At 37.6% G+C, this 20107-nt stretch overlaps 1 protein-coding gene across 1 annotated transcript in view; it reads left to right on the top strand.

Moving 5' to 3' along the window:
• LOC118249962 (dynein axonemal heavy chain 5-like) overlaps nt 1-20107 on the top strand; it is a 149530-nt gene that overhangs the window by 106221 nt on the left and 23202 nt on the right. Inside the window, exons 64-71 of the mRNA XM_050708584.1 lie at nt 113-295; nt 3528-3698; nt 4078-4456; nt 5604-5875; nt 7742-7906; nt 10262-10529; nt 15275-15396; nt 16560-16907. Coding sequence (XP_050564541.1) covers nt 113-295; nt 3528-3698; nt 4078-4456; nt 5604-5875; nt 7742-7906; nt 10262-10529; nt 15275-15396; nt 16560-16907 — 1908 coding nt within the window. The remainder of the gene's footprint in view (nt 1-112; nt 296-3527; nt 3699-4077; nt 4457-5603; nt 5876-7741; nt 7907-10261; nt 10530-15274; nt 15397-16559; nt 16908-20107) is intronic.

Raw genomic sequence — 20107 nt, 5'->3', positions numbered from 1 at the left:
CTCCCCTTAAGCAGAAAGTTTTAAAAGTGTAAATTAAATTTTTTAAAAAAAGATCTATTTTTCACTGGATGAAATTACTTTTGAAAATTGAGTCATTTTGTTTTATTTTCAGGTGAAAGTAGGTGACAAAGAGGTGGATGTGATGAAGGGGTTTACCCTTTATATGACAACAAAATTGGCTAATCCTGCATATACTCCAGAAATTAGTGCAAGAACAACAGTGATTGACTTTACTGTTACTATGAAAGGGTTGGAAGATCAGCTCCTTGGCCGTGTCATCCTCACGGAAAAACAGGTATCTCGTAATTTGCAATATTTGTTTAGAGGGAAGAATTGTTCAGTATTCGCACCATGAATAGATATATTTTATGTCTTGGCTGAAATCAAATGCAAGAACAAAAATGCGCATGTAAGTTTATTTTTCTGTGTTTTTGCTGAAGGACAATGTGGAGCTGTTTTTTAATGGAATGGGGAGACCTCAACAAACAGTTATTTTAAGATCTGGCCTTGGAAAGAGAAAAAAGAAAATTATCCATTAATAATGCACCACAGGCATATACATGACATATGTGAAGCATCTTTATTCCTTTATGTATAGCAAATGCTCCTTGTTCAGTCAGAAAACTCTTTTATTTCTGAATTCTTTTTTTAAACTTAATTTGAATTAGATGAAAAAATGCTTATGAACTCATACTTCTTTTGCCAGCCATGGTCTAGTGTGCAAGGAGATATGAAATTTTTAAGGAGTCTTCAGCACTGACTTGACCCTGCTCCTACTAAAATTTCCATTGATTTTTTGTAAGCAAATGTGAGGAAGAAAATCTCCCAGGTGTTTCTCAGAAGTTTTATTTCAAAATACAAAATCTGAGACATCCGTCCTCCAAAATAATGTGATTCCTATTCTTAAATTGTTCTTCTTTTTGTGTGATCTAATTTAACAGCCTAGTTATCCAAAAACTTAGAAGTCAATTCATTACAGGCACTGGGGACAAGTTTTTTAATCTTTTATTTTTTTTATACTGTGGCAGCCAACCAATAAATTGTATTGTTCAATTACACTAAAATGAAATATTTGTTTCTTTTCTCATTAAAGTGAAAGCAAAGAAGTTGCATTTTGTAGCAAATTGAATGGCTTATTTATTTCAAATGGAACATTTCATAACTGCACTTTTGTGAGGAAAGTAACAAAGATTAAGGTATAGGTTAGCAGAGCTGCTGCTTTCAGTAAATAACACAGCCAGGCTTGCTTATGTGAGAGCTGTTCCCCACCTAAGGGAATTCATTCCTCCTCCTTCCACTTCGCAAGAGCATGTTCTAGACTGTGTGCTTTAGTGGTGCCGTCACTTTCTCCAGCCAACATCTTTCCCTTTTGTTCATACAAGCATTTTCTGACATACAGACAAGTCTAAGAGCCCTTCCTTCAGCCTGATGGTCCCAGCCAGAGGTGAGAAAGTCATTGCTATGCCCAAACTTCCTGTGAATTGTTTCATGAAAACTGAGAAAGTTACAACAGCAGGTAATGAGGAAAAGCTATCCACAGGCAGGGTGGGACAAGTGCTCAGGGTGTAAAACTTTTAATCTTTACTCCAGTAGATGTCTATGTAAGTAAAATTGAACAGCATCAGCAGGAGTGGCTGGGAGTAGCCCAGCTAAGCTGCTTGTAGCACGGTGATTATAGACCTCTGATGAGAGACAGCGGTTTAAATCCCTCTTCTCAAGACAGAAGTGAAAGTGGTTTCTCATGGCCTGCATATAAGCAGTTCTACTTTTAAAATCTCATATAAAAAGTAGTATGAGTACCATTTAGTTTCCCTCCACACAGAGACCCTCTGTGAATTTTGTTGTTGTTGTTTGTTATTGTTTTTCCTAGACAAATCTAGTACAGCATTCTTATTGAATGTATGTAGTAACACCTAGATTGCATTTTGGGGAAAAAAATATTCTTCTGAAAAATATTCTGGATGAATAGCACTGGATGTGCTATGCATCAGCTGAAGGGAACTGCAAGGGCAATACTTGTTTAGTATTAGCACTGGTTGCTGCACAGGTACATGGTTACTGGTGATCCACATTTATTAACCTATTCATTTAGCAGATATGAAGAAATCACGGTTGTTCTGTCTCTTCTGTCTCAGTAACAGAAAAATGTCCTGCCACAGATAGCCAAAGCTGATGGACCTCTGATAAATTTAGTTCAAAGACAAGACAGAGCATTAACAGAGAATCTGAAAAACAAGTTCTCTGTTACAAACAAGAAGACAAATTTCTGATCACTGAGCTAAAGTAATAGATTAAAGGAACCAAGGCATTCTTAAAGACTGTTGTAGTCATCAACGGCATATATGATCAAAGAAGTATTTATTATTCTCAGCTTTAAAGTTTTTACTCCCTAAATAACAAAAAGCCTGTCACCTGATATATATGCTTATTTTCTGAAAGACACACTTTAAAGGCTTACAAATAGAATGGGTGGGGTGTCTGTGCTTAAGATAAACTTGTCCATAAATAGAATTTAAGTATGTACTTAAATGCATGTTCTAATCTTGTTTGTGTTAATGAAAGAGGAGAAAATGTGGAAACTGAATCTAAATGACTGAGGCTTAAATCATTCTCGTCTTTTAGGACATGTTTATTTGTAGCTTCCACAGAGGTACATAATATAGTCCTAGAATATATTATGAACAGTTTCCAAATAAGAAGTTTGTGAGAGTGAATGAATTTGTCACTCCTCCTTTGAAATACAAGAGAGCCTCTCCTGTCCTCTATAACTGTGTACATCTCCTTTTTATCTAACTTGGCACATTGTCAAGAATGAAAATAAACTGAAGCCATAGGTGTAGGTAGACTGGTATTATTAACTGCCTTTTCCTTACAGAAAGGTTGACTTGATTGATTAAATAAAGGTACCTGGCAAGGGTGTCTCTGAGCTGTGTTGGACTGTGCAATATAAATGCTTCATTTCACTTGGCATTGTGTTGACTTGTCTGTCATTGTTCACTTGCCATTGCCTGTCTTGTAGAAATAGAATAAAAATTCCACATCACATAGATAATAATTGTTGTAGTATTTCCTATTTTCTAAGCATTAGGGGAGTGTATCTTACAAAGTCACAGGATAATAGAAATTAGAAAAAGAAAAGGTCATCCAGTCAATTTCCCTAAAAATGTAAAATCGGTCCATAGAATACATTTTTCAGTCCTTTGTCTGATTTAAATTTAAGTACTTAATGTAATATGACTCTTATCATTTCCCATTGGAAACTAGTTTCAGTGCTTTATACATCTTACCACGAAGAAGCTTTTTTGGGGCAATTCTGATGCTTTTTCACTCCTCAGTGTGCTGCATCGGTCAAACAAATGTAGTAGACATAAATTACTTTAAAATACAGAAATGTTACATACTACAGAAAAAGCAGGAAACCCCGCAATCTATCATACATGAAATCATGTTTTCTGTGTCATTTAAGGCCTTTTTCTTTGAATTAATCTCAAATATTCTAATGAACATTTCTGATTTTCTGAATACAGGAACTGGAGGCAGAAAGAGTCAAACTGATGGAGGAAGTGACATCTAACAAGAGGAAAATGCAGGAACTTGAAGATAATCTACTCTTTCGTCTAACCAGTACAGAGGGCTCTTTGGTTGAAGATGAGTCTCTGATAGAAGTCCTAAGAATCACTAAAACAACAGCAGAAGAGGTGAATATTGAGTACATTACAGATACATTTTGTAAATGTAAAGATTATCTGTAGGAAGATCCTTTTTTTGGTTTTGTTTTTCCATTTAGAGTTGCTATGTAGCATCTGACTTCTTAACAAATAAATGGTAGAAACATTATCATTTTTCATCATAAAAATATTGCAGAATTAAACTATTACCTGGATACTGTCGCATATTCCAGACATACCTTGCAAGCAAACACATGAAGACACAATGCCTCTGTTAGAACACTGATTGAAGCAAAGCTTGACTAAAAATACAAATGTGATCTTAATCAAGACCTTTTACTTTTGCTTGTGCAGTATAAATCAAAAGTGATGTGACTTAATCTGCATGGTCTTTTCAATTAATTTTAAGGTCAGTGAAAAATTAAGTGTAGCAGCGGAGACAGAGGTGAAAATCAACACTGCACGTGAAGAGTATCGGCCTGTTGCTGGTCGTGGTAGCATCCTTTATTTCCTAATTGTGGAAATGAGCTTGGTTAATGTCATGTACCAAACATCCTTACGGCAATTCCTTGGCATTTTTGATCTATCAGTGGAAAGATCTCAGAAATCTCAGATCACAGCAAAAAGGGTACTATATGTAATTGAGCATCTCACCTATGAAGTCTTCAAGTATACAGTTCGAGGGCTGTATGAAAATCATAGATTCCTGTTTACATTGCTTCTGGCACTGAAGATTGACTTGCAGGCCAAGAAAATTTCGCACAATGAGTTTGAGACACTGATCAAAGGTAATTTCTCCTTAAAATCTGCTCTATTTACATATGACTGTGAACTGCCTAATTCAGATTTTGCACTGCTTACAATAGCAATATATTGTATCCAGTAGAAGCGATGATTTTTAACTGGTGAATGAATGCATATATATTGCACAACAGAGGTTTACAATATAAATTTAACAAAATGAACAGTATAGATTATTCATTGTCAAAATAATGCTAAGATCAGTTATAAGGCTATTTAACTGTTTTGCATTGGATAACAGAAAAAAACATTACTTTGTAAGAGGCTGGGTAATTTTCTCCTGTGTACCTCTTTTGGAGTTCCCACATACCTTCATCTGTGAGCTTGGAGACAGTCAGAAAAATCTCTTTTTATTGCTGGTGAGCAGGCATATGAATGCATTAGAACTCTGTATATTAAAGTGTCAGCATAAAAAAGTGGAAATTTGTTACATATTGTAAAACATTGTTATATGTCAGCTCCACTACATTATGCTGCCTCTGCATGTCACTGCTAAGACACAATGACAAAGAAAAGTTTTGGTAAAATTTATAAAGTTCTGGTGGAGGTGGATTTCACTGTCTCCAAGATAAGCACAATCACATACCAACATAAGTTCAACAGGGTACCTGCCATCCAAATATATCAGCTTGTTTTGCGAACACCAGTTTAATATTCAGCTATGGCTTAGCTGCATAGGAGGTGCAAATGGGCATGATGCTGGAGTGGTGTGTGAGCTAAGAGTTTGTTGAAGTTACACAGTTCTGGAAATGGGTGCATGGTGTGCTTTCTTGTTCTGTAGTCTAGATGAAGGGAGACTGGGCTAACCATAGGTCCTTTCTACATCTGGTCTGAATACTTGGGTTTGAGTAATCTTTCTGCTGGGAAAGTATTACTCCAACTCTACAGATGGATAAAAAGAAGCTCAAAAAATACTGGGATATCAACTTTGGGAGGCACTGAGACCATTCATCATTTATGACCCCAATCCGTCTTTGTTAAATAATTCCTTTATGCACACTCTAGATCTCCATGTCTTAGTTTGCAAAGATTTTTACTCCCTAAATAACAAAAATCAATATTTTTGATTACTTGTTATTTTTTCTGTTTTATCAATTTTATTTTTTTCCCATACAATGCTTTTTTGCTTTGCAGGAGGTGCCAGTTTGGATCTGAATTCCGTGGAACCAAAACCAAAAAAGTGGATCCTTGATGTGACATGGCTCAACCTTGTGCAGTTGTCTAGCTTGGGCCCTTTTAGTCAGCTTCTGGTGCAAGTTGTTAGGAATGAGAAGGCTTGGAAAGCTTGGTTCGATGCAGAAGCACCTGAAAAAGCTGTTATTCCTGATGGGTATGACAGCTTACTGGATCAATTCCGTAAACTACTCCTTGTCCGTAGCTGGTGCCCTGATCATACTGTTGCCCAAGTAAGATAAGCTTTCATACAGTGTTTATGCTATATGGTGTCTCCTGTAGAACTACTAGTTCTAAACTTCTGTCCTCTGACTTTGATTTTATCATAATATTTGTTGCAGAATGAAGCATTTTGAAAACGAGAAAGATTTTTGAGGTCCTTCTAATATACATGAAAGAAATATTTAATTTATTTAGTTGTAACAAAACATTGTACTTGATGTGTAAGAATGCCAGTCTTTTTTGTGTGGCATTTCTTAAGTGGAACCATGAAACTTGTGACGCAATTACATTTGTCCAGAGAATTAAAAGATGCATCCCTATTTCTTCACACAAGAAGTGGAAAGAGAACAGCTCACGTTGATGACAGGTGCAATAAAATAGCTGAACTGTTTACTTACCTGTAGCTCCATGCTGAGGAAGTAATAATTAAGACTGTCTCATTGCAGATACGGTAAGAGAAACTGTAATGGAATAGCAGTTTCTCAACAGGATGAGATATTTCAATTTTCTTTTCCATATAGGTTTATGAGATGTTCGAACCTATCAGTATATCTTATTTTCAATTTTTTTTTCCAATCTTCAGCTGCACTGAAAAGTAGTACTTCTGATTTTCTTCCATATCTCAACTTTACACACTAGACATTGTGGTAGCATCCATGTTGTATTTAGGGGACACCATTTTTTTCAGGGAACTCTTCTTCAACAAGATCCATGGGGGATCCATCCTTGTTCCTTTCCTATTCTGTAGCTGGCAAAGGAAATAAGTATGGGAACTCCACTTACTACAATTTAAACAGACCAAAATAATAAAGCTGCTGCTGCTTATCCATCAATACTTATATTGTCTTGCAACAACCATCTTTGAGACAGAATGTCTCTGAACAGTAATTTCAAAAAGTGTAATTGTTTTAATTGTTGAGGAAAAAGGAGATCCTTTTTGTTATTATTTTCTTTCTCTCTGCTTTTCCTACTTTCCCCAAACATTATAAGGTTTTACCTCTCTTAACTAGGGCAGAAGTCACACTTAATAGTGGAAAGTGTATTGATGGATGTATTTTTTTTTTGGAGCTGACATCTTCCTCAGTCCCCTTTGATCCTGGGTGTTTCTGTCTGTAATGCACTCAGAATCTGTGCTAGTAGTTCACACAGTTGGAGAATCATGGCTCTCAGAAAAGTGTTTTATATACCAGGATAGCTTAGAAATCCTTTTACAAAATGTCCATGCAAAGAGGAAAATAGAGGCATAAGGAAGACTGAGACCTTTAAGGATAAAGTCTGAGCTGTGTTTATATTCTGTAGAAACAGATACTCAGTGTAGGACTTGAATTGGGTAACCACCAGGCGGGAGAATTCTGTTTGCATTTCCAGCAAATCTATGGAAGACTCTGAGTCAGTTGAAAGATCTGTCTAGTCTGCTGTCCTGTAGAGCCAGTGCCAACAATACAGTCATAGAAGAGCTAAGAATGGGGCTACTATAAGCATTCTATCAAGCTTTAGCAATCAGTAATTCAGGAGCAACATTTTGGTTGTCCTCAGCGCCAACAGTGGATCTATTTTGCATGGATTTCTGTAGTTCTTTTTAAAAAACATTTAGCATACTTAAACAACAATGTTCACAGAATGGCTGCTGTGTGAACAGAATTCTTTTGTTTCTTTGAAGTTTGCTACCTGAGAATTTCAATAGTTGCAACCTGTAGGACTGTAACTTTTCTTTTGTTAAAGTTGAAAATAAAAGTTTAAAAAGTTCTTGTCATCCAGTGTGTAGATATTGGTAAATTCCACATCAATGATTGTTGGCAAATAAAAAAATAAAGTGTGTATATATATATATATATATATTTTGTAACTTGTGTTTTTGTTTGTTTGTTTGTTTTTAGGCTCGACACTACATTGCAGAATCCCTGGGCGTGAAATATGCAGAAGGATTTATTCTTGAGATGGAAGCAATGTGGACAGAAAGTGACTGTCGAACACCTTTGATATGCTTTTTATCAGTGGGGTCTGACCCCACTGAAAATATAGAACGTCTTGCAAAATCAAAGGTATCCTTGAGTCCATATAAATGCATTAGCTGGTTCAGATTGGATTCCTATTTTCTTTCATGGCTTATAATACGAATACAAATATGAGTGTCAGCTTTATGATAGTGTTTTCTGTCACCTGTTTGGCCCATAAACATAAATGAACTCGTAGGTAGTTCCTTACACTGTCTCCAATAGGAATTAGTTTCTGTAATCAATAAAGAGAAAGAGTGGCTCCTTTGAAAGCATTTCAGAGTACATGATTGAGCTGTAACTCTGACTTGCATCCAAGAGCTGAGTATTTCTATCCCACTGGCCATACAAGGGGGCAAAGGATGCTAACCTCCTAACAGAGTCACTTGAAGTCAGCCAGTCACTTAGTCATTCTTGCAACTGGGGGAACAAAACTCTCCCATTCCATCAAATCTTAAGCTAGACCTTAGTTATTTTAGGAAAGTGCTCAAAGATAGAAGGTGCTCTGCAGCTGACTGTTAAAAAAACATCAGGTTTTGCTGTCATTCCAAAAGTATATTGCAGTGAGTAGTTTTAAAATACTTTCATGTTTTAAGGAAGAGTGTATAGAACAACAAGAAGTCAGGCTGCAAAGGTGCCAAAGAGATTACCTGGTTTATTCATGCATGGCGTACTAATGGCACCCCTAAATATGATATTAGCAATATAAATCAATCATTTACAGTTGGCAATGTTCAAATTCATGACAAGAATGTATTTTTCACCCTAACATTTTATTGTTCGGATGTCTCCACAAGAAATGGAAACAGTATTTGTGACTACTGAGCTATATAGACTTCTTTATAAAGCAGGCAAACTATCTTAAAACTAGTTGGATTTCTGCCCCCTATGAATTTCTGCCCCTACTTGAATTCAACACTCTGAATTAAAATGAAATTAATCTTATCTAGCATTATAACATCATTAAAAACATCATTAAACATCATTAAATATATTTTAATTATTATACAGTTTGTTTCTTATTTTAGGGACCTTCAGCAGAACTGTCAAGGACAGTTGAGGTGACTAAAATTATAGTATTTTCATCTGCATGGTGCATTAAGATGACACATATGTTGGTCTCAATTAACTATTTACAGAAATATTCTGTAGGCAGACATTTTGATACAATTATTTCAAAAGGAGTAAAATGAGGACAATCCATAATGAAAAAATATTTTTTCCTTCTCTTGATGTTTCTATAACCCTTACTGATTGTACATTTGAGAGGTAACTGCTGAGAAGAGCAAGTTATGAGCATATGCTTTGTTAGGGAATACTGAACCAGCTGAATATCTATGCAGTCTGCAGGGGTAGTTGTAGTGTCTGACTTAGAGAAATGCTAGCTGTACTCAGATACTTCTCCTTAGAACAGATAAAGTTTTTGCTCCTTCAGCATATGGCCAACTCCACAGCTTATTCAGCTTTGCTTCTTTCAGGTTATTTAGCTTCTCTTCTTTTAGGTGCATTTTCAGTTTTCACTGATCTGAGAGAAGGATATAGCTTTTCTGATCTTTAGTGTTTTCTTCTTAAATCTTTTGCCAGGATGTGGAGGATCATATGCAGTAGCTGCATTTATACTATTAAATAAAATCAGGTCAGGGCCTGTTCTCTGACTGTAAGGTCAAGTGACCTGCCAGCTTGTGTTCATATGGTTAAGCTTTCTGCCTCACAGCCTCATCCACACTGTTTAGGACTGTCTGACTTTCTTTCTTTTTGGTTTCACAGCAACAGAAAGTTCCTAGAAGGAAAACTTAAAGTTAACTTTTGCAGCTTTTAGCTAGTTGAAGATAGGCCCAAATTGATAGGTCTTGATGCAGCTCATGGCTCACAGCATAAGAGATAGTCAGCTCTAGGTCTGGAGAAGGAAACTGTCCATGAAACTCAACTCTGTCTTTTCATCAGTTCTTTGCCCACAGCTTCATCTGTACCTACAATGTATATGGACTAATATACTCAACTGGGCTTGACAATTCTGTTTTTTCCCTGTTGGGAGTCAGACAATCAACCTAAGCCAGGGGACTGCTTATTTAACAAGAACAGTAAGAACTATAAGGAAGAGGGAGTTTTGCCTGCATATTACCCATGGACTTGTATGGTCCTGAGAGCAACCTGATCAGTTTGTCTTTTTCAGATCCCCTTTTGAGGGCTTTTTTCATCTTCTGTTTTTCTGAATGACTGCACTTGGAGGTTTGTACTCTTTTGCTTACTCTGTTTTAGTATAACTAATCTCCACTGATTTGAGAGGTTTTCTTTGTGGCACAGTGTCACTACATACTGACTTACAGAAGCAGTAAATCATGTGGCTAATCCACTACGTTAAAAAAAAGAAGAAAAAAAAAAAGCTTTCTTTTTTCCTTCCAGAACATTCCCTGTCGTGCCATTTCAATGGGTCAGGGCCAAGAAGTCCATGCAAGGCGCCTGTTAAATCAGTGCATGCAAGATGGAGGATGGCTTCTTCTACAGAACTGCCACCTTGGCTTAGAGTTTCTTAGTGAATTAATGGACACCATCACCACAACAGAAACTGTGAATGAAGGTTTCAGGACCTGGATCACTACAGAGGCTCACCGAGAGTTTCCTATTAATCTTTTGCAGTCATCTATCAAATTTACTAATGAACCACCTCAAGGTAGGAAAACATGCTTTTTTGGAGGGGTCTAAGCTGGTGGGGGGAGCTTGATTTTATTTCTCCTCTGTATCACTGTAATCTGTGCAGTGTTTTAGTCTTTATTCTCTGTTGTTTCATTAGCTAAATACAGCACTATGTTAGTCACTCTTGCAATGTATAAAGGATGACCCTTTCAGGGAGAAAATGGATTTGTTTTATAGCAGAAATTGATAGTGATTTTGTTGTTTGGGTAGACCCTGTGGATCATGTCAGTGGTCCTTTCTTAAGCTTAGTGCATGCCATCACTCTTTTCATGCCATCCTGTTAAACCCAGCCAAGACGCAGAGAAGAACTGATCCTATGCTCTACTGGGTAGGGAATGGAAGGGCACTTCTGAACATTCAACCTAAACCTTCCTAGTTGCAGTATGTAGCTGTGGCTGTTGCTTCTTGTTATGTCACCTGGCACTGCTGAGAAGAGTCTGATCCCAGCATCTTTGTTACTGTCCTTCAAGTATTTGTGAGTAGCTACTGAATCACCCCTTAGCCTCTGTCACTGCAAGACAGTAAATAATAAACCATGGTAGATCTGGATACTGGGGTTTACTTAAGAACCAGTGAAATTAGGGCTTTTAGGCAACATGATTATTTTAGACACTCTTTCATGCTCCCACAGCCACACAGTGTTGCGCTAATTTGGTCTTGACTTCCCTTCCCATCACAGATATCACAGCTGGTCCAGGAAGGTCAGAGAGAAAGTCAGCAGGAAGACATGCTGGTTTCATGCTGTGTAGCTGCATGCAGCTACCAGTCTTGAACATTACTGGCCAAGGTCCCTGGGCATCCTCTGATATTTGTCTTCATATGTCTCCTCCATCTCTGGGACCTTGATCTACTTCTGGGATGTTTTCTTCGGTTAGCATGTTCTTCTTGTGCTTTTCTGCACTGTTAAGTCTTCAGGTTTCCTAACTGTAATAGTCTATGAACAGAGGCACAATGTGTGATCAGCCTCCTGACTGGTAGTTCTGACTTACATCATTCTGACTCAGCCAATTTTTGTAGCCTGTACCAGTTACAGCTGCCAAGTAAAAGGTTTATGCTTTAGAGTTTAAAATTTCAGTTTTGAACTGTCTCTGTCCCACATACGTACACACAGTTATCTGCAGCTTTTCAGTGTTCACAGTTTAAGCTGTTTTTGCATACCTATTTTTGTAGGTCATGCACTTTCAGCACCCCACCACATTTATAGGCTTCTCCCATTTCTCTTGTATGCCGAAAGTGGACGTTGTGTCTGAGGGGAAGCCTGACCAGTGCTAAGGAAAAAGTGATAAGAACTTCCTTTAATCTGCTGGCTATGCTCCTTCTAAGGCTGCCTACTTTCTGGTTTGTCTTATTGGCTAGGAGAGTGCTATTTTGTCTTGTAGTCATCCTGGCATCTGCAATAACCCTGAGGTGCTTACCAGTAGGACTCGGCCAGTTGGATCCCAGCTTGTACAAATGCATGGAGTTAGTCTGCCACAGTTGTTGTTGAACTTCATGCAGGTTCTGTTGGCCAAGTCTTCAACTTTATACAGATTCCTCTGGACTGCTGCTCTGCCATTTGGTATATCAGCCACTCTTTCTAATTTAGTATTGTCTGCAAATTTGTTGAGGTTGCCCTTTATCTCCTTATTCAAGAAACTGATGAACATACTGAACAATATCTGTTCCTGGTGTACTTTTCCTCTTTTTCTGGCTGCCAGAAAACTGTAAGCCATTGATTACTTACTAATCTTTGAAACTAGTAGGCAACCTGCTGGCATTCTATGATGAGGTGATTGGTTTAATAGATGAGGGACAGCAAACGGTGTTTTTTATCTTGACTTGAAAAAGGCTTTTGACATGGCTTCCCATAACATCCTTATAGACACACTAATGAAGTAGGGATTACGTAACTGGACAATGATGTAGACTGATAACTGTATGAAATGCCAAGCTCAAAGGGTTTTGGTCAGCTGCACAAATCCAGCTGGAGAGCAGTCACTAGTGATGTACCCTAGGGATCAATATTAGGGTCAGCAATGTTTTAAATTATTTAAATGTTTAAAATTTAATATGTAAATTTTTTTATATATATATAAATGCTTAAAATAAAATGTTTATACTTTTAATTAATAACCTAGACAATGGGAAAGAGTGCAGCCTCAGCAAGTTTATAGATGAGACAAAGTGGGAAGAAGGGGTTGATACACCAGATGGTCATGTTGTTGTTCAGTGGGAGCTTGACAGGCTGGAGAAATGGGCTGACAGGAATCTGCTGAACTCAACACAGAGAAATGCCAAGTACTCCGCCTGGGGAGAAAGAAATCCATGCAACCGCACACAATGGGGCTGACCAGCTGCTAAAGCAGCTTTGCATAAAAGGGCCTGGAGCTCCTGATGGACATCAAGTGGAACATGGGCCAGCAATATGCCCTTGGAGCAAAGATGGCCTGCAGCACCCCGGGCTGCATTAAGGAGATCATTTCTGGAAGGTTGAGGGAGGTGATACTTCTCTACTCAGCCCATGCTGAGAGAATACCTGAAGTGGTCTCTCCAGGTTTGGCCTTCCCAGCACAAGAAAGACATGGACATACTGGACTAAGGTCAGTGAGGCGCCACAAAGATACTGAAGGGACTGGAGCAGATAAGGAAAGACTGAGGGAGTTATGATTGTTTAACCTTGAGGAGAGAAGGGTCAGGAGGCATCTTATCATTGCATATAAATGCATGATGGGAAGGAGTAAAGAAAACTGCAAGACATTGGTGCCAAGTGAAAGAAGGAAAGGCGATGGACTTAAGTGGAAAGCCAGGAAATTCCAGTTCAGCATTAGAAAAATAATTAACCCAGTGTGAGGGTGGTCAAATACTGGAACAGCTTGTGCAGAGAGTTTTAGAGGCTCCATCTTCAAAACCCACCTAGATAAGGTGCTGAGTGATCAGCTGGAGTTGATCCAGCTTTGAGAAGGGGTGTTGGGGAAGGTGACCACCAGAGGCTCCTTCCTTGCCTCACCTGTTTGGTGTGATTCTGTGTGATACGAAAACATCCAGTTTTTCTAAGTAGTCTGTAACCTATTGCTGTCCTGCTGTTGACTGCCACTCTCTTACCCAAATTATGTTGCTATCTGCAGATGTCATTTATGTATTTATAGAAGAAACTTTACTATACTGCCTTATGTCTGCTCATTGTGGATGGTGAGGGAAGGCTGTATTTGTATTTTGGACTCTGGCAGAAAGAAATCGTTAAGTCTGACACTCTGTCTTTTAACTCTCTCATTTTTGACTGTGTAACACGTTAATTTGCCCTTCATTTATATGTGTGTTTTACCACTGATTTCAGTTAATGAAGTCTGTAGGAGCTGAGAATTTGTATCCAAGGTCAAATTTAATCCCTCAGTCATTTAAAACTCTTAATTTCAGTATTCATCCTCCTTTGCACTTCAGTAAGATTTCTAGTGTTTGATTGCTGTCGAAGACACTCTTTCAGTGTATATACTTCACCTTCAAGAGCAGTCTCCTGATAAAAATTTCTTACCTCTTTCTCTTCTCTTCCACCCTTTTTTATTCAGTGCTCAGCATATTTTTAGTTGCACTGTGATCCCTCCTTATCATTCAAATCACAAATCAAATCTATCAAATGACAACACCCTATAATGCCAAGAAGCAGTGTTCTAATCCATACTATAGCTTATTTACAACTTGCTCTTAATAACAGAAATATGCCTGGGGTAAAATTTAAGTCAAGATTAAATATAAAAGTTTTAGTGTTCTGATACTGTCCTGCTACACTGGTAGCATGATGTGGTAAGATTCTTTGTTTGATGAATTCCTCTTGATTCTGGAGCTTTATTCTAATAATATGTTGAAAATGTGTTTGCTTGAATATTGTTCTGCAGGATCTTTGTGAAATAGGAAAGAAGCAAAAAGTCTTCTCTTGTATCACAAGAAGTACAGTGACTTGGCCATTCTATTTACTGCACTTGAAATCTATCTTTTTAGTCTTGTGTTAAGCTTATTAGGTGGAAGGTATCATAAAACAGATCTGGTGTGAGTAACTCACGCTTGGTGTTGTCTGGCAAAGGAGAGACTATGCTTCAGTAACACTGCCAGAAAGCATCTGCTATTTACATATTCCATGGAAGCTGAAATTGTGTCAGTAACATCTGCCTGAATCTGTTCCTGGGATATGAAGCTTCAGTGCTCCAACAAACCTCCCCAAGTATTAATATTTCCACTATGAATTTAGGATCTTACCTCATCTACTTGGTGCCAGTTTAAGAAGCTGCATACAGAATTTTGAGATTGCTGTAGGAATGAAATCTAAATAAATTATCTTTGGTAGAACCAAATTTCATTTTATATGTAAATATTGAAATACAGACTACTGGATGTGCAGTTTCATTTGACATGTTAGGTGTCTTTGTCAGTTGTTGAATAGTTATGTTTATTATTCAGTTGTTACTGCTGACATTTGGAATATGGTTACTTAAGTGGAATTCCTTCTGGATTCCAGAATTTAATATAATCTCTGGTCTGTCATCTTCTACATGAAACAAAATGTAGTTGAACTTTGCCTGGTATGACCAGCTGAACAGACAATTGATTCAGAGGGGTTATTTGAAGCTATATATAGCTATATATAAGATAATAATGTAAATTGCAGGAGTGAATCCTCCTTAGCAGAAGTTGGAGTTATCAATTCCATACATTTTTTTGCTCATATATAACATTTTTATACTTATTTTCTAGGTGTGAAAGCTAGCTTAAAACGAACATACTCTGCTATTACTCAGGATCACCTAGAAGTGAGCAACATGCCACAGTGGAAACCACTGCTATATGCTGTAGCATTTCTTCACACAACTGTTCAGGTTTCAAATTGTTTTTTATTCTTCTGTCATGAAGCCACGTTTCATTTGTTAATTAATATGTTAGTAATGAAAAACATATCTATATGTAAATCCTATATTGGCAAATTAATATAAACAGAATAAGAAAGAAAACACGCCTCTATTACTGCACCTGTCTGCACATGTTGTTCTTGTCCCTCCAACAGGGATGGTATTTCAGAGTCAAAAAGGACAGTGAACCAATTAACAGTTAGATTACTCTTCTGTTAAAGTCTTTGGGCATGACTGTGTGATCTATCTTTTAACTAACTGGTTTGTACTAATACTTTAAACCATAAAAGCACATTAAAGAAATTTACAGCTTGGAGAGGAAGACCCTAGTCTAGAAACTACTGCTTTCAAAATGAGAAGGGGTGATGGGGTAAATATAAATCCTCCCTTCACTGAAACCTACAGGAGGAAATGAAGGTGGAAGATGGTTCTGGGTCTTGCTGTTCAGGAGTTCTATTAAAGAAAGTGCTTGATGGATTAACCACAACTTTTCATTGTTCTCTTGACAGATTTTTCAGCGTCCTTAGTTTATATTTTTTACCTAGTTAATTTAATTTTATGGCATCCATGCCCTGATCCATTGTGGTCCAAGTGGCAGCCTGTGTTGTGCTTGCCTTTGGATCATCTTTTTGGAGGTAATTAAGAATATTAGATACTGCTCTAACATCCACATACTGCTAGCTGCATCTCTAAATGAAGCAGCTTTTTCTGTCTGCACCTGCAGAGGCTTCACTAGTATGAATGTCCGTAAAAGAACCACAAAAAATAGTCATGGCTGATGGATTTTGGACATCCTTTCCTAAAACAGCACCTTCATTTTTGAAATTAAAAAAATACAGTTCTAGACTCACAGATTCACTGTACTTAAAAAAGAGGGTATTTTCTCTGTGAAAATGTTTATATTCCTCTTTTTTTTGCTCATCTCTGTCTACTGATGATGATAAATGAAGAAATATTTAAGTACTAGATAATTAATCAAGCATTTGGCCTTGTATGCATTAAGTGAAAAATCTTTTTTTTTTTTTTTGAAGTTGGTGGAATACAGCCCAGCATATTTCATGTATTCTTCTGCACTCAATCTTTTCTCCAAAATTAGTATCAGCCTTTTACCTTTAATTCTGTCTGTCTTACAGGAAAGAAGAAAGTTTGGTCCACTGGGCTGGAATATTCCTTATGAATTTAATCAGGCAGACTTCACAGCCAGTGTGCAATTTGTTCAGAATCATTTGGATGACATGGACATTAAACGTGGAGTGAACTGGAGCTGCGTTCGCTATATGCTTGGGGAAGTACAGTACGGTGGCCGTGTAACTGATGACCTTGACAAAGCACTGCTGAATACATTTGCGAGAGTATGGTTTGGAGAGCATATGTTTAGTGACAAATTTTGTTTCTACAAAGATTATATTATTCCAAAAGGGAAAACAGTTGAAGACTATCTCCAGTACATAGAGCAATTGCCAGTGATTGATACACCTGAGGTAAAATATTTTGAATATTAACTAGAGTTTTTATCAGAAAAAATCGTTTTCCAGAGCCATGAGTGTACAGGCGGAATTAGCAGGCAGACCAATAGGGGTACTGTTGTAGTGGGTGTCTATTAAATATCTGCTAAGCAGGAAGATGAAGTAGATGTTCAGACACTTAGAAGAAGCCTCACATTCACGTGCCCTGGTCCTGTTGGGCAAGATACAGACTTACTAGAGTGTGTCCAGCAGACGGCTGTGAAGCTGATAAAGGGACAGGAGCGTCTTTCATATGAGGAAAGGCTGAGACAGCTGGGACCATTTAGCCTGCAGAAGAGAAGGGTCATGGGGAGATCTTATAAATATGTATAAATACATGTTGGGAAGGTGTAAAGAAGACAGAGCCAGACTCTTTTCAGTGGTGTCCAGTGAAAGGACAATAGGCAATGTGTGTAAATTAAAAACCAGGAAATTCAATCTGACCACAGGAGAACACAGTGAGGGTGGCCAAGTGCTGGCACAGGTTTACCTGAGAGGTTGTGAAGTTGCAATCTTTGAACATGTTCAAAAACCCAAGTGGGCACCATTCTGGACAGCCTGCTCTAGCTGAGCTGTTTGAACATGTGGTTTGGATTAGATGACCTGGACAGGTTCTTTCCAACCTGAACTTGATTTTGTGACTCTGCATGGGATAGAGCAGACATGAGTAGAAAGAATTAATGAATAAAAAGTCTGTATAGTCTCATTTTACAAGTTATACTTAGGACATTATTCTGTTCTGAGGACAGGGGGAGATGGATGTTGTCATGAATTGATGGAGTAAGGTGCAGGGTAGCTCCTGGTTGCAAACATTTTTACATGACCCAGTGTTTGTACACTGAAGTGGTCACATTCACTGGAGGATTGCAACTCCCTATTCCCACTAACACAGCTACAGGTGTTGAAGTCAGTTAAAATTGAAATAGAAGTGAATGTTATGGGTTTCTGTCTCATTGATGTTAAGTTGATAAATGCCTTTGTGGGTAATTTCTATTAAAATTAAATAGACAGGACTGAATAGAAAAAAAATGAATTTCTGTTACTGATAATGTGCTGGGTAAGAGGCTGAGAAGATTCCATGCTCATAAAACAAATTTTTCAAGGTTTGAATCTCTGAAGGTAGTGAAAGCAGATGCAAGGGCATTTGTGCTGATAAAGATGCACCTTTTACCATTGACTTTTATGTGAATAGGATGAAGTCCAAGAAAGCAAACATGTATTTCTCCTTCACGTTTTCACAAGTTAGAAAGAACATGTCTACTTTCTTCTGTCTTCTAAAAGCTGTCAAAATTGCTCATGGCAACCTTTAACCTTTTAAGCTCTCAGTTGTCTTTGTTCCACAAAGGATATTGTGCTAGTCAAAACAGTGTATCTTTGTTTCCTCCCCTTTCCACTTTTTGTTGAGAAGGAAAGATTGAATAAGTCTGATTGCTGTATCTTTGCTCTTTTGAAGAAATTTCAACCTCTGATCAGAATAAACACTGACTTCTGAAGAGGGTGATTGAACTCAGCAATCCCTTTGAAAATGACTTTGATTTCACAGGGGCATAGAGCATTAGCAATTGGTTTTGAGGATTTATCAGGCTAAAAAAAACAACTGAAAGACAGAATCCAACGTCACTTTTTTAATCAAAATTTGCAGAGATTTTGGTTCACAGGGAATGAGAAATTGGGCTCCTTGATTAATTTACAGGACCTCCAGGACACTGCTCTGCCCATTGTTTTACTACTCTGGTTTCTGTGATCATATATCACTTGCATGAACACCTAGCAGCAGAGATTTTTTTCAATGTGTAACATCCCTGTCTTTGTCAATATTACCCCAGTTATGAAATTAGCCCTTGGTCTAGCACTGCAATTTACATTCGCGATAGAAGATACTTTTTGTATTTCTAACTCGGGCTATAGCATTGCCACAAAATCTGCAAGAACAAAAACAAACAAGCCCTTATTCTGTAAGAGCACAAGCAGAAAAGAGTGTATCTTCAAATGTGTATGTCATCACGTGATGATAGAATATGAAAGCAATAAAATGCATTGATATTTTCACTTTTTACAGCTTTAAGTATATAGGTTGAGGTAACTGCTGTCTGTAAAACATGTTAAATCCTGCTTGGAATCTAATTCTGTGCTAGTTTTTGTCCCACGTTCTCTCACAGCCAATAGTAGGTCTGCACTGTGTTCTTTGTGCTGTGTTGTAAGGGTCAGATCCACAGATTGTGTATATCAGCTTTGCTAGCTTTGACACAAGTGCAGCCACTTATATCCCTTGTCTTTAAGTTTCTAGATTTACAAACAAAAATACTGCACATGGCCCTTTTTGTTCTGTACTCAAAGTGTGTAAATATTGATTAGTAGGAGTATCTTCTTAGAATATGCTAATTCTAATATACAAAACCACATAACATGAGACAGAAAATTGCTTGGCATTCGTGCTCAGTTTGGGGGTAAGCATTCCTCATTGTTGGATCAGTGGTTCAAAGTTTGTTAGAGATAATTAATAGCTATAATTCAGTGAGAGCTTGTGAAATAAGTTACAGTCCAATTCCTCCTGGATGAACGTTGCAATCCACCTGACAATCAGAGACTTGCTGATATTTCAGCAGAGGTTTCTGAGAAAGCTATTATCATTTAAACAAAGGGCAGCTTTGCAGTAATTCTCTGCTACATGTATCTTAAATAAAATAATTCAGTTTCAAAAGAAGGAGAAGTAAGGAATGGAGGACTTAAACCAAAAATAGCACAAAACATAAAATATCCTAAATATTATCACCAGTGATAAAATCTCTGAGTACTTCAAATGTGGGCAGTGTTTTATTCGCTGTGCTTCATGCTATATAAGCCTAAGAGACTGAGTGAAACAAAATGTATTAGAATTGGCAGTTGGTCTGATTGTTAGGGACATCTACTCGAGCAGCTACAATAGTAGTAGATCTGTAGAGAGAAGTTAGTGGTGAGGGGTCAGTGTCTGCATACGGCATGTTTCCAACAAGCTCTAGTCTCATCCAGTGGAAAGGAATCAGTCTGTGTGCAGCATGATCCAAAGCCTGGTTTGTATAACAATCAGAAGATCAGTTCAAAAACACACTTGTCGTTTGAATGAAAATGCAGTTGTAGATGCAACCTGTGTTAATGTTTCTGTATAATTTGGGCTTGGTTCTTGTCCGGTTAAATGG

Source organism: Cygnus atratus, chromosome 2 (assembly GCF_013377495.2).
Source record: "Cygnus atratus isolate AKBS03 ecotype Queensland, Australia chromosome 2, CAtr_DNAZoo_HiC_assembly, whole genome shotgun sequence".
Taxonomy (NCBI): domain Eukaryota; kingdom Metazoa; phylum Chordata; class Aves; order Anseriformes; family Anatidae; genus Cygnus; species Cygnus atratus.
Note: the sequence above shows the minus strand (reverse complement) of the source record. Positions and strands in the feature narration are given on the sequence as shown.